The sequence below is a fragment of the Stegostoma tigrinum genome, chromosome 19 (assembly GCF_030684315.1).
Source record: "Stegostoma tigrinum isolate sSteTig4 chromosome 19, sSteTig4.hap1, whole genome shotgun sequence".
Lineage (NCBI taxonomy): Eukaryota > Metazoa > Chordata > Chondrichthyes > Orectolobiformes > Stegostomatidae > Stegostoma > Stegostoma tigrinum.
In genome coordinates this window covers 31392494-31407638 of record NC_081372.1, presented here as the reverse complement: position 1 = coordinate 31407638, position 15145 = coordinate 31392494, and the positions used below count along the sequence as shown (strand labels likewise).

General features: G+C 38.9%; 1 protein-coding gene across 1 annotated transcript in view; it reads right to left on the bottom strand.

Moving 5' to 3' along the window:
• The window catches only part of prpf6 (PRP6 pre-mRNA processing factor 6 homolog (S. cerevisiae)), a 69995-nt gene that overhangs the window by 29362 nt on the left and 25488 nt on the right, over positions 1-15145 (bottom strand). Inside the window, exons 10-13 of the mRNA XM_048549918.2 lie at positions 9416-9534; positions 9042-9260; positions 1361-1483; positions 353-474 (exon numbers count right to left, since the gene is read on the bottom strand). Of these exons, the coding sequence (XP_048405875.1) occupies positions 353-474; positions 1361-1483; positions 9042-9260; positions 9416-9534 (583 nt within the window). The remainder of the gene's footprint in view (positions 1-352; positions 475-1360; positions 1484-9041; positions 9261-9415; positions 9535-15145) is intronic.

The following is a 15145-nucleotide window of genomic DNA, read 5'->3' as shown; positions in this document are numbered from 1 at the left end:
CTGCACTTTAATATTTAAATACATGTGAAAAAAACTTAAGATTCCTGCCTAAGGGTAAGGCCATTCTAGGAGTAGCGTGCATATCTCCAAAACAGGAGTCTTGGGTTCAGATGATTGCAAGATATCTATCATCTTAATGGTTTTTAAGTGTAGTCATACAGACTATAATCGTGACTTAATGTGATAGCAGCTTATTCCTATTGTTTTTACATGACTTCTCATCAGATCTCGTCTACGCATAACAGAAGTTAGCCAAACAGAAATAGAGGTGCTCAGACTAACAAAAAAAATATTTTGTGAACATCTTGCCCAGTACAGTTATGCCAGTGAAATAGAAATCTTGTAATAGTACCTGGTGCCATAATTTTTTTCAAAGTACGCAGCTCTCAACCATACACTTTTTTTGCTTGGGAAGACCTGGAGGGCATGTGCATAAATTGCTCTCGCACATTCAAGAGCTCCATGGGAAATACACTGAACGATAAAACAGAATTAAACATGAAACAAATTAATATGATCTTAATAAATTACAAGAAGTAATAAATAAACATTGAACAAATCTATAAAGTTTTGGATTCAAACTACTATTAAACTGAACAAACATACAATTTCAATTGCTCAGCTCCCATCATATTCAGTCTAGGAATAACTTTGTCAAAAGGTACATCATAAATGACAGCATATTTACTACTGAGCTTATTTCACACGTTCCAATGGAATTTTAAAGAAGTCTGGCATTTATCTTGTAACTTTAAAAATGTCATGTTCCACATGAAGTGCTTTTTTAAAATGTAATCTCTGCTTATAGCATTTTAAAAAAGGAGCCAATTTACAAGCTCCCAGAAACAGCAATTAGATAATCACCTTGGACCTCAAAGCCAACCTTAAAGCTTTTGACCTGAGTTTAACATTGCATACAAAAGACAACAGAGCAGCACTCCCTCAGCATTGCCCTGGAGAATCAGCCAAGTTACTGATCGTTTATTCGCTCACGGTTAATCATTTTCCAGGTCTTGCTGCATAGGGCATAGACAGCTTAATTATCAGGAACACTATTCAACCCCACACAGTTAACATACCCAATTCTTAAATTGGAAGGAAAGTCATTAGTGAAGTAGTTGTCAATGACTTGGCCTAAAATTCTATGATAAGGAACTCCTAAAAAGATGTCTTGGGGTTGACACAAACTAGGTATGACCCCACCAACTGGAGAGCTTTTCTTCTGATTCCCACTGACTTTAGTATTGCTAGGGCCCCTTGATACAATACTTGGTTAAATGCTGCATTAGTGTCAAACAGAGACACTCTCACTTAATAAAACTTGAGTACAGTTTTTAATAAAAATATTCTCCACACTTACACTTTCTGCATCCTCCATCCATGCATGCTTTCGATCTTCTTCTTCAACACCAATTCCAATAACTGCACGAATAATGGCCTGACAGGTGGCAACACTTCCTGCTCTGTCACATTCTTCTGCATCCTGCAAAGACAGGAAAACTATGTCAGCTGCATTAAAAAATTAAATCAACATTTATATTACTGATAAACAGAGCCAGTTATGTAGAATGAACGAATTTTAAATAGAAGCTTTCAGTTAATTTTTACTGAAGTAATTGATTAGAATTTCAAACAAACAATATGGAAGTTTATTTGTATAGTTACTTCTGACACTATTTACAAAACAAAATCCTCAATTTACGACCCAGTTCACATGTACCGATAGTCACCAAGATTTCTAAGACAGATTTAAAACAAAACCTAGAGTGTGATTTGTCTAGAGTACACATTCTATCAGAAATTGTTTATTCAATTTAATTCTGTACAGAGTTCCAGGAGTATCGTATTACTGCAATCTTGTTCTATAAAGAAAAGGGAGAACAGGTTAGGGTACGATCAACAAATACATGCTGATGCTATGCACCGGAAACCCAGAGGAATCTAATTTAAACTGATTATATTAATGAAAAAGCCTTAATAATTGCAATGACTCTAAAATGATTATGTTCAAAAATAGGATTTTCAAATCAACATCACTCCCCTATAAATGATCAAGGTTATGTTAACAAGTTTTGTTGTAATTGCTCACTGACCACTTACCAAACCCTTCTAGGAACGATCAGTAAACAACAGAGGTAAACATTTTGGTTGGGGAGCTACAAATTCTAATCAAGAAATCAGGTCGAGGAGGTTCATAAAGGAACTATTGCAAATCTGTGCTAAGTATTTCTAGCTTGCAAACTGTTACATTATCATCTTATTCTTATGGTATGTAACCAGGAATTCTGTACAAGGTGCTACACAACATACACTGAACAGAAACAGGATTAGATCTTGCAATAAACAGTGAAGCAAAAGCCCTCCAAATATCTCAAAGGAAGCCTTCAGAGACATAACATACTATGTAGCAAGAATTTCAATTCTCTTGATGCATAAGTGACTGTACCATCGTTTAAGGGAAAATGCCAAACTATAGGCCAGTCAGTCTTACTCTGGTGGCGGTCAAATTGTTAGAATCAATCCTGAGAGATTGGATACATTGTCACAGAGGCATGGACTGGTCAGGGACAGTCAGCATGGCTTTGTTAAGAGAAGGTCATGCCTTACAAGTGCAGAAGATGTTGTCCATGTCAATTTTAGTAAGGAACTTGGCTAAGTCCCACATGGCTGGCTGGTCAAAAAAAGCAAAAAACCATGGGACAAAAGGTAATAGTCACTGGCTGCCCTTCTGAATGGAAAGCTGTTTCATGGTGTTCCATAGGGCTTGGTGTTGGGATCCCTGCTGTTTGTTTTACACATTAACGATTTGAATTTGAACATATGGGGCACAATTGGGAAATTTGCAGATGACACAAATTGGTTGTATAGTGGATAGCTGTAAGTTCCAGAATGATGCAGATGGATTAGTGAAAAGGGCAGGGAAGTGGCAAACTTCAACTCCGATAAGTGTGAGGTAATGCACTCAGGGAGGGTGAACAGTGAAAAGGAACACATAATAAATAGGAATATATTAAGAGAGATAGATGAAGCAAGTGGCCTTGGTGTGCAACAGTCCCTGAAGATAGCATATAGGTAAATAACGTTGTAACACAGGCATACAGAATGGTGTCCTTCATGAGCAGAGGTATACAGTACAAAAGCAGACGCATCATGAAGAAACTGTATGAGAGACTGATAACGCAACAATTGGAGTACTACGTGCAGCTTTGGTCACATTACAGGAAGGAGGTAATTGCTCCTTTTTGCAGCAGAATCACACTGAATCTATATTTATGACAGTCCAATATGCATCAACTGAATAAAATAACATTTCTTAAACAGGTTAATGCTTCCATTAAAATAATGGATTGATAATTGTCAGACCAGCAACAGTAATTTCTCAGTTACTAATTCAGATTTACGATCACCAAAGCTTGTACAAAAAAAAGAGAGTATACATATTCCAAAACAATTGCCCTGAATTATTTACAAATTTGCCTGGCACGAATTATTTCAAATAATTGACAGGAAGTCAATTATTAAGTTTGGTAACAAATTTGCTTGTTGATAACTTATAATAAAATTGACAAAACAACTGCATGATCGCAATACATAACTAGACATAATTTAAAAAACACAATGAACACTGAAAATAAACCAAATGACATGTTATTAAAAAAAAAGGGACATTCTCAAAACATCCGACGACTGTCGGAACATCTGGAGGAAGTTCACTGGTGAGTCAGACACTCAGCAAACATTTTACCATGAAATGTGCCTTTGATTAACTGAAGCAGTGAGCCAAATCTAAAAGTATGACAATCAATCCTGCACGCAATTGCCAGGGAGCAAAAAGTCTTACATTTCTTTATTGATAGGACTGTTTAAATTAAAAAAAAACTTACTAGCTCAATTACAGTTCATATCCATTCTGCCTAGACATTTAAATTAAACACATTTTTAAAATACGCATGCTATTAGATAATACCCACAAAAGTACGATTAGTGCATAGGAAAGTTTCTACCAAATGCCCAAGGCAGCAACCAAAATTAGTCATTTTCATCCTTTTCACTAAAATGGCACACTTCCTCTTTTAGAATCATACAGTAAAGATGTCTTTCAGTCCATTATCTCCGCACTGACAAAAAAAACTATTGAAAATCTTCACTAGTTCCACTTTCCAGCATTTTGGTCCACAATCTTGAATGTTATGCTATTTCAAGTGCACATCCACTTAATTTTTCAAGGTTGTGAGGTTTCCTGCCTTAACCATCTCCCCAGGCAGATTCCCATCACCTTCTAGGTGAAGAACCTTCTCCTCAAATCCCCGACAAACTCCTCTTTCACATTAAAATTATATCCCCTTGTTATTCAATCTTCAACTAAAGTAAACAGTTGACTTCTAGGCGACATTGTTCATGCACCTCATAATCTTATACATTTTAATCAAGTGCCCTGAGCCTTCTCTGCTCCAAAGAATACAACCCAAGTTTATCCAGAGATAGTAGGGACTGCCGATGCTAGAGGAGCTGAGATAACAAGGTGTAGCGCTGGATGAACATAGCAGGCCAGGCAGCAGATAGCTAAAGTGCTCGATTCTAGGCAACAGCACCACGGTGAATGTCCTCTGTAACCTCTCTAGTGCTTTTATAATCTATGCTGCAAATGAAGAAGGCAAGTGTTCCATGTCATCTTAATTACCCCAAAAACGTGTGGTGCTGCTTGTGACTTCTTCTAAAGTGCATCTTCTCACACTTACTGTGAAATTCTGTCACTGCTCTGCCTATCAGACCAATTTGTCCATATCCTCCTCTCAGTTTCAACCTTCTTCTCCACTTTCAACTACTTGGCTAATCTTCATATCTGAAAACTTAACAAGCCTCCCACATTTTCTTCTATTTCATTTATGTATATTATGAACATAAACGGACCTAGCCCTGATCCCCGTGATACATCACTAGACACAGGCCTCAAGTCACACAAACAGTCCTCTACCACAACCCTCGATCTCCTACCACTGACCCAGTTTTGGATCTGATTTGCCAAGTTACCCTGGGTCCCATGTGTTTTTTTAAAATTTTTTTTTAAAATCAGTGTCCCATGTGGGACCTTGTTAAAGGATTTGCTAAAATCCATATGGATACCATTAACTGCACTCATTCAGCTATATACCTGCTCATTCAATCAGATTTGTTAGAAATGACCTTCATCTGACGAAGCCATGCGGACTATCCTGATCAAATCTTGCCTCTCCACGCTGAGATTTATTATTTCATTCAGAACTTCTTCCAACCTTCTCGACCACTCATTATTCTGTAATTCCCTATTTCATTTCTACTGTTCTTCTTCAAAAGTAGAACCACATTAGCTGTCCTGTAAGGAATTAAAAATATGGGTCGGACGCCCTGTAATTTCCTCTCTCCTCCTATAGCTGCCTGGGATCCAACTCATCCAGACCTGGGACTTGTCCACTTTTAAGCCTGCCAAAACCTCCAATACCTCCTCAATGTCAAATTGTTCTAGAACCTCATTGTCACTCTTTCCAAATTATTTCCTCCTTCACCAAAATGAAGACAATGTGACACAAGACACCCTAGCAGTGTCCTCCAACTCTATGCACAGATTGCCCCTTGCCCTGAGTGAGCCTTCTCTTCCCTGGTTATCCTAATCCCCTAGATATACTTGTAGAATATCTTGGAACTCCTGTTAATCTTACCACCAGTGTTTTTCATGCCCCTGTTTGCACCTTGAATTTCTTAAGTTCACTCTGCTCTTCCCATGGTCCATTAAGGCTGCTGTTTAAAAGCCTCTCCTTTCCTTCTTATCCAGTCCTGAATATTTCTAGACATCTAGTATTTTCTTGACTTTTCTCACCTACATTTCACTTTAAACTGAATATGCTGGGTCTGTACTCTGGCCAATTCTATCTGCAATGCCTTCACTGTCCTGCTGTAGATTTACCCAGAAATAGCTGTTCTCAGTGCACTTTGGCCCGTTCATGACTATTTTAATGACATCTACCTTCCCCCAATCAAAAATCCCTTTTATGCAGGCCATCTTTATCTTTTTTGTAACAAACTTAAACATCCAGTTTTGGTAGTCACCATCAGTAAAATGCTCTCCCAGTGTCACCTTGAGTACCTGTCTGGCTTTGGTCCCCAGACTGAGATCTAGCACTGCACTGTCTCGTTAGACCTTCTACCTATTGATGTGAAAGGCGGTCCTGAATAAATTTCAAGAAATCTGCCCCTCTAAAACCCTTTACATCACGACTATCCCAATTAATGTTGGAGAAGTTGGAATCCCATAATATAATTTGCTATTATTGCTTTCGCACAACTCCGTGAACTGTCTACACTTTCCTCCTCTATTGCTCACTGACTATCTGGGGTCTATAATACACTTTTGTCTGCTTTTTATTCCGAAGCGCTACCCACAAAGTCTCATTTGAAGATTCTTCCAGAATACTGCCTTGTACTGTGGTAACTGGCTTCTTGAATAATGCAACACCACCTGCTGAATAACCTTACCACAGAACGTTGAGTTGTTCATCCTGCCCCTCCCTCAACCAAGTCTGCGACTGCAACATCACAATTCCATGTGTCAATCCACACCCTTAACTCATGTCCCATACCTGTTATACTCCTAACACTGGAAGCCAATATGCCTTGCCGTACTCTTATGAAACTCAGCGTGGCTTAAGTCCCCCTGCCTTGGTTCCTTTACTAACATATGCCACGTCTTTACTGTATCAATATATTCTGTCCCTCCCTCTGCTGAGCTAGTTTAAATTCTTCCCAACAGCATGAGTAACCCAGAAAGGACAGGTTCCTTAGATTCTTAGAAATAGTCCCAGTGATCCAGAAATTCAAATCACTCCCTCCTGCATTGACTCTTGAGCCATGCATTCATCCGCTTTATTCTCCCTATTTCTGTACTGATGAGCAGATGGCAGAAGTAATCCAGAGATTACATACTTGAAAATCCTTCTCTTTAGTCTATTGCTTAATTCCTAAATTCTCGATGCCTCATTCTACCCATATCATTGGTACCAAGGGACACCACAACCTTTGACTTATGATCCTCCCCCTGCAGCTGCTCAATGACGTCCCTGACCTTAGCAACAGGGAGGCAACACATCACCTTGTCACTGTATGTGGCACAGAAATACCTGCCTGTTCCCTGAACCAATGAATCCTCTATCACTACTGTTCCTGCTTGCTTCTTGCTCCCCTCCTGTACAGTCTGGCTGCTAGCAGTACCAGAGCCTGGCTCTGTCTGCAGCCCTTAAAAGCTTCCAAAACAGAACACTGATTTGTGACCCAGATCCCAGGAGACTACCTGCCTGATTCACTTCAACTGCCTGATGTTCATCCATTTCTTTCTTTCTTCCTGTACAGTGAGCTGCAATGTGACCACCTCCCTAAACATGCTATCCACATAACTCTCAAGCTTGCAGATGTGCTGTAGTATTTCCAGTCACCCCTCAAGTTCCAAAATACCAAGCTCAAGCTTCTGAAGTTGAGAGCACTTCTTGCACACATGGTGATCTAGGACACTGGTAGGATCTATTACTTCCTCCTACCCGACAGGTGACATGTTCCACTTGGCTGACCTCACCTGAAATGACAAACTGGAACTTAGTCTTACCTGCTAACTTTTCAAATTACTTAAAAGATATTCCCTTTTGCTCAACTTTAGTCTGCTTTTCTTATTCACTACCTCTTATGTCCGGTGCTTCTCAGTTAATCCCATCATAATCTCCCAGCTCTCTGACCTTGGGCTGCTCCTGTCCCCAAAGGTCTGTGAAAGTAGTTAAGAAAACAAGACAGCAAAGAAAGAGGAAAAAAAAAAATCCATCCCCACCTCATTCAAATCCTATTTATCCAAACTGCTACACTCCACTCACTGCTAGTTGCACTCTGTTTAGTTAAGATATCATTATCTAAGCAATGTGGTTCTAAATAGATAACCAAAATATTGGGTGTAATTTGGTTACCGTATCAGTCTGCACAAAAGTATTTTGGAGGGCACAAGTACAAATTACTTTCTCTCTTCGAAGAATCTGTCTATTACAGGACTAATACTTTTTATTTCATATTCTCTACAGCACTTCGCTAACATGATGGCAAACAAAAAATTTTGTCAGCAAGAAGCATCCAAAAAAATTAAAACTTAAATCATGATGGTAAAGGATCAGCTAGCGAAGGATTTCACAAAGTTAAAAAAAAAGTTTATCACTTTATATACACTCAAGCCTCCAGTCACTAAGGACTTATATTTACATTAAGGTGGGATTGGAGGTTTCTCAATGTTACCTGAAAAGTCAAGCTCACCAATTCAGATGCAGATCACCATGTGGCATACAAAAGGGACAGTGTTCCTTGATCATTATAATAACAATGAAAATGTATTTGTAATTTGTAAGAATAAAAGGACAATTGCTATGATTCTTTCTTTGAATCTAAAGTTGAATATTTTCATGGATGTTGTAAAAAATTAACATAATACAGGCATATTGATAAAAGTTCAGTCAGGTTCTAGGAGCTTCAATATATAGCAGACTTTAAAAAGAACACAAATAGGAAAGATCTCAAACATCTTTTCAAAAAAAAACTTGAAATATGATGATGCCCTTTGCTTCCTTTTTTGAGAAAAGGTTTTGCAATTACTCAAGTTAGCATCATACTGAGGTATGTGAAAGAACAAATTCAATCGTCATAGCTAATAGAATCTAAGATGGTCAAGTGTTATCACTGATAATGGGAACTGCAGATGCTGGAGATTCCAAGATAATAAAATGTGAGGCTGGATGAACACAGCAGGCCAAGCAGCATCTCAGGAGCACAAAAGCTGACGTTTCGGGCCTAGACCCTTCATCAGAGAAGTGTTATCACTACTTGCTTTGAGCAGATTATGCCGAGAAATATATAATGGTAGCAGACCATCAATTTTTAGTTTAGGTCTACTATACTGTTATATCAGATTCAACTGACAATTCTACACATGACTCAGCTCAATTGAAAAGCTCTGACTGATACTCACACCAACATTTAATTACCTGAATCCACTGTTCTCTATTAATTTCCACTCCATTAGCTCTTAGTGAAGTAATAGCTCTGTCAATAATTTTTTCAACCATCTGGGTATTTCCATTAGCTTCTTCTAGCTTTGCTGCAGTAATCCAAATATGCCTATCCGTTGGGATATTTTCTCTTGCTTTGTTGAGTACTTTTCGAGCATTCTCATAGGTCTCCAATCTTGCTAAAGCAAGCCAAAGCTATTAGAGAAAAAATAATTTAAACTTTAGATTCACAGTTCTGAAATATGCATGTTTGAAAAGTCTGTACCTCCTTAGTTTGAGGACCCACTAAACAAAATAAGCAAGAGTCATTGTTATTCAAAAGAGATGAACTTTTACCCTTGCATACTTACTTCAACACTTGTAGGGCAGCACTCGACAGCTCTACTGAGCATAATACGTGCATCTTCAGGTTCCTCAAGTTCAACTGCTGCTTTCCATAAACGCACTGAATTGGGCACATGCTCCAGGGCTGAAAACAAAGCATTTCATTTTATTGAGCAACATGAAATGTGCACAATAATTGTGTATAATAAAAACTGGTGTGAGAAATATGTGGCTCAGTTAGCCAAAAGAACATTTACTACACTGATGAAAGATATGCTCATTTTCATGATAGAGGCCCAATACATAGCATAACCTCCCACATAAAAAGAAACCAGAACAAAGTAACATATATTTTGTAGATTACTTCAAGTTTCCAGAACAAGTAGTAAGTGATTTTAAAACAGGAAAGAACATCAGATTTTTATTATGCACTAAGACTGCAAATTTCCTAGATTGAATCTCCTAATCAGCCATGGATAATTTGCAACAAACTGGAAATCTGAAAACCTGCTTCTGAAACTAAAGGATTTTTCCTTATAATTTGTTTCATTATCATAAATCAATTGAGTTATGGCAACTACAAGTTCTACAGACTTACTAGAGCCTCTAAGTCACCAAATAAACTACTGTATGGTTTTAAAAATATATTTACTGTTAAATCATTTTTCATGTGCAGTTTAATTTTCATGCATAACCAACTAATCTAGTTCCAAATATTGATTCTATGCCAAAACAATTAATAAAAATAAACCAGTTAAACATATTTGAAACAGGTTTCAGGCTTCAGTGGGTCATAACTACTCTTTAGGTCAAAAGCAATGCTTCATATGTGTTAGTATTAATGCCAAAACAAACAAAGCAATTTTGAACTTGTTATTTTATATTTTTTTTTGAGTCTTTAGAACAGTTTTTGAATGAATCATAGAATCCCTAGGTGTGGAAACAGGCCCTTCAGCCCAATAAGTCCACAGTGACCCTCGAGCATCCGACCCAGACCCATCCTTATAACCCACTTAATCTATACAGCAGTGGTAACAAAGTCAGATACATTAGGGACATTTAAGCAACAACATCATGGGCCGAAGCGCCTGTACAATGCTGTACTGTTCTATGTTTTCTAGAACTACTACAATGCAAGTTGACTTCTCACGATCAAATTTTCTAAAGATACATGAGAAGTAGGAAGCACCAATTATTGCATATTTTAATAATACCTACAAAACTGATGAGCTATAAAGTGACTCTCAGAAGCAGTTTCTATCATGTTTGTATTTATAATTTATTCACATTTATTTCAAGACCTCAAAAATTTTCATTGCAAAAAAGGAATTGTGATGAATAAAAGATTTTGAGAGTGGTGAGCAATTAATTCAGACACAAAACGTCCTTTAGTTTCTTTTACATAAATGTGTCTCCATAAAATTACAAATCATGCACTGTTTGAACTGACCATCCTCAATTTTGGGACAACGGAAGTAATTGAACTCTGGAAGAAATAATCAAAACATTGAAGTTCGTCAACTGAAAACTAACAAATGAATGCCTCCACAATACAGCATGTGTAGAATCCACCGCGGTCTTAATAACATGCTAAATAATCAATTCTCCCCAACATTACATACAAGATTTCTTCTGAACGTGCATGTCCAAACCAGCTTTGTGAACACACGCGCTGCTAAGTGCCAGACAGTGAAGGAGGATATGACGCCAGAAATTGACATACTATTCAGGGAGTACAAAAAACACCAGCCTATTTTGTCAAGTCAGTTGAATGAGTCTTTTTTTGTTTCTTCAAGCTAAATTGAAATTTTTATTGGGTTTTCTCAGTAAAATACTTAACTACCTGCCCATTAGATCAGTTTTGAAAGACGAAGTGGATCGATGTCAGGCAGACTGACGGAGACCAAGTAAAATGTTATTAGTGAATAAACAATGTCTAATTCTAATGGGATGCAAGTGACCAATGGCTTGCAAGGTCATTTTAAATGACATTCTTAAATCACTTTGCTTTAGCTCTGGAATTATATGGACAGCAGATCAGGTAAAGATGGCAGTTTTAATTTCCTAAAAGGGCAATGGTGAATCAAATGAGTTTTTATAACAACAGCTGGACAATCAAAAGCAAAATATTGTGAATAGTGGATATCTGAAAGAAGGACAAAAAATGTTGAGAAAATTTAGTAGGTCAGGCAGCATCTCTGAAAGAGATAGCACTATCGTTTAGGCTGCACTTGCTGACACCAGCGCATGCGCTATGCACCTCCTTAAACCTTTATAGACACTTATTTAAACAGGTTCAGGTTTCTAAAAGAGATGTGGATGCGAAAATGAGTGAGTGCATGAGTGTGTGCACGAGTAGGTGTGTGTATGACTTCATTGGGTGGGACTGTGTGGGAGAGAGAGGGTTAGAACAGATGGGGGGTGTTGCAGGAAAAAGATAGATCGGCATGGAAGGAGGGACAGAATTTAACTAACAGGCAGCAGAGGCTGATGCTTGTAGACTGGATGCCTTTCAGTGCAAATCCAGCCACCTAGTTTGTGACAGTTGTCCCCAGCTAAGGGGAAATCTATAAGAAGAGGGTGGGGGGCAGTCAACAAAGGACTGAGGGTGTTGTACTTAAAAGCAATGCGATATACGAAACAAGGCAAATGAGCTTGTAGCACTAACTGAAATGGGCAAGCATGATGTTGTGACTATAACAGACATGGCTGCAAAGGTTAACCAAATATCCAGGGATATGTGTCCTATTGAAAGGATAGGCAGATGAGTGAAGGGGTGGTGTGATCTATAAGTAAGAAATGAAATTAAAATCAATAGCAAGGAGAGAGAGTGGGACGTGCAGAATCTGTGTGGATAGAGTTGAGGAACCACAAACAAAACAAAACCCCTGCTGGGAGTTACATGCAAGCCTGCTATAGTAGTCAGGTTGTGGGGAAGAAAAGGCATGTAAAAAAGGCACTATTACAATAATCATATGGGGCTTGAATATGCAAGTGGATTGGGAAAATAAGGTTGGCAGTGGATCTCAAGAAAAGGAATCTGTGGAATGTGTACGAGACTGTGTTTTTGGAGCTTGTGGTAGAGCCCATTAGAGAACTGGGAAATCTGGAATTGGTGATGCATAATAAGACAGATTTGATGAGGGAGCCAAGGGGGCAGTGGCCATAATATGATACAATTCACGCTACAGTTTGAGAGGGAGCAGCTGAAATCAGATGTAACGCTTTTACAATTGAGTAAAGCTAACAAGGACATGAGGAAAGAGCTAACTAAAGTAGATTGGAAGGGGAGCTTAGAAGGGAAGACAATGGAGCAACAATGGCAGGAGGCACAACAGAAATTCAACCCAAGAAGAAACATACTAAGGGCAGGAGAAGGCAACAATCAGTAACAAGGGAAGACAGGGACAGCATAAATGCAAAAGAAAAAGCAAACAAACAATGTGGTAAAGATTAGTGGGAAGCCAGAGGATTGAGAAAAGCCTATAAAAACCAAGAGAAGATAAGTAAAACAAAACTAATAAGTGGGGAGACAATGAAATAGGTTAAGCTAGCTACTACTTTAAAAGAAGACTAAAGTGTTTTTTAGACATATAAAAATAAGCAAGAATGGACATCGGACCACTGGACATTGAGTCTAGAGAAGTATGAAAAGGGGACCAAAGAAATAGCAGAGGATACTTTCCATCAGTGTTGACAGTGGAAGACACCAGAGGCACTCCAGAGCTTCAAAACAGGGGCAGAAGTGAGCATAGTGGCCATCAGCAAGAAGGTGCTGCGGAAGCGGTAAGGTCTGAAGGTCTGAAAAATCAACCAGACCAGATGGACTACACCTGAAGGAGACTGTACAAGCATTGGTGGGGCCCTCATGTGGCACAGTAGTTGTGTCCATACCCCTGGACCAGAGAGGCATAGGTTCAAGTCCACCTCACCAGAGTTGTGTAATGACATCAATGAACATGTTGATTAGAAAAACACCTTAAAAACAAAAAAAAAGGGTCTTGGTGATGATCTTTCAGGAATCATTGGACTCAAGGAGGGTTACAGAGGACTGGAAAATAGTTAACGTAACACCGCTGTTTAAGAAGGGAGGGAGGCAGAAGACAGGACTCTACAGGCTGGTTAGCCTGACCTCAGTTGTTGGTAAGATTTTAGAATCCATTATTAAAGCAGGAGATCGTAGAGTTCTTTGAAGTGCATTGCAAAGTAGGGCTGAGTCAGCAAGACTTCGTCAAGGGGATGCTGCACCGGACAAATCAGTTAGAAATTTTTTTTTGAGGTGGTAACAAGCAACTCAGACAAGAGAGAGCTGGTACACATCAACTATTTGGATTTCCAGAGGTTTTTGACAAGGTATCGCACCAGAGGTTGCTAAAATAAGCTAACATCCTTAGGGGCAACGTACTGAGGTGGATACAGGATTGGTTGCCTGGCAGTAGGCAACAAGGATAACAGGGTTTTGTTTTAGGATGACAGGTCATAACCAGTGGACTTCTGCAGGGGTTAATACTGGGACTACAACTATTCACGCTATTCATTAATGATCTGGATTGAAGCAACTGAAGGCATTACTGGTTGGTTTATACATGATACAAAGATAGGTGCAGCAACAGGTAGTGTTGAGGAAGTGGGAAGAATTGGACCGGCTAGGACAGTGGGCAAAGAAGTGGCAGATAGAATGCAATGTGGGAAAGTGAGAGGTTATATCAAAGTGTTAGGGAAAAGAGAGGCATGGACTATTTCCAAAATGGGGAAAGGCTTTAAAATCTGAAGCACTTGGCAGTTCAAGTTCAGAATTCTCTGATGGTTAACTGGCAAGTTCAGTTGGCAGTTATGAAGGCAAATGCAATGTTAGTATCAATTTCAAGATGGGTAGAATACAAGAGCAGAGATGTACTAACGCTGTATAACGGCCTAGTCAGACCACCTTTGGAATATTGAAGGCAGTTTGGGACCCCGTACCTAAAGAAGTGCTGGTGTTGGAGGGGGTTTAAGAGGAGGGTGACAAGAATAATCCTGAGGAAGAAGGGCTTGTCATATGAGCAGCAGTTGAGGACAATGGTACTGTACGTGATGGAGTTTAAAAGGATAAGGGAGGATCTCTGAAACTTACCAAACAGTTGATATGGGATGACCAATGAGTGGGTAAGAGCGTAACAAAGGAGACAACTACTTGGAATACTGAAAGGGGGGCAAAATGTGCTACGTGGTTGAATCACATTGAAACTGGCAAAAATGGTGGAGGATGGCCTGTTGAATATGGGGGCTTGAAGAGTAGGAAAATGAGGAAAAGGAAAACCCATCTTGATGGTCATTGCAACTGAAGCCATCTTTCTTTTTGTTCAAAATTTATCAATTAATTGAACATCAATCCCAACAACAGCCTAGGAAGAATTCAAGCTTGTATCTCTGGATCACTCAAGCCTTTAGTTTACTGGCTCAGAAGCATTACCCCATCATGGTTGGAAGTCAGTAATTCAAGTTTAGGTGAGGGTGCAAAGCAGGCTTTGCTCATCCATGGGTTACCCACTAAAAACTCTGATGATTTTACTTTCCATTGTTCTCAGCATCAACGCAATGCTTTTTGATTCTCCCAACAGATATTTGTTTGATCTACAAATGACATTGCAATTTAGTGCCTAGTAGTTGACAGCTGTTTTGGGGAATGACAAACACAAAGATGAACAACGTACTACTCAGTCGGAGTTTTGTCAAGTTCAGATGCATAAGCCAAATAGTTTAATTGCAACTGCAAT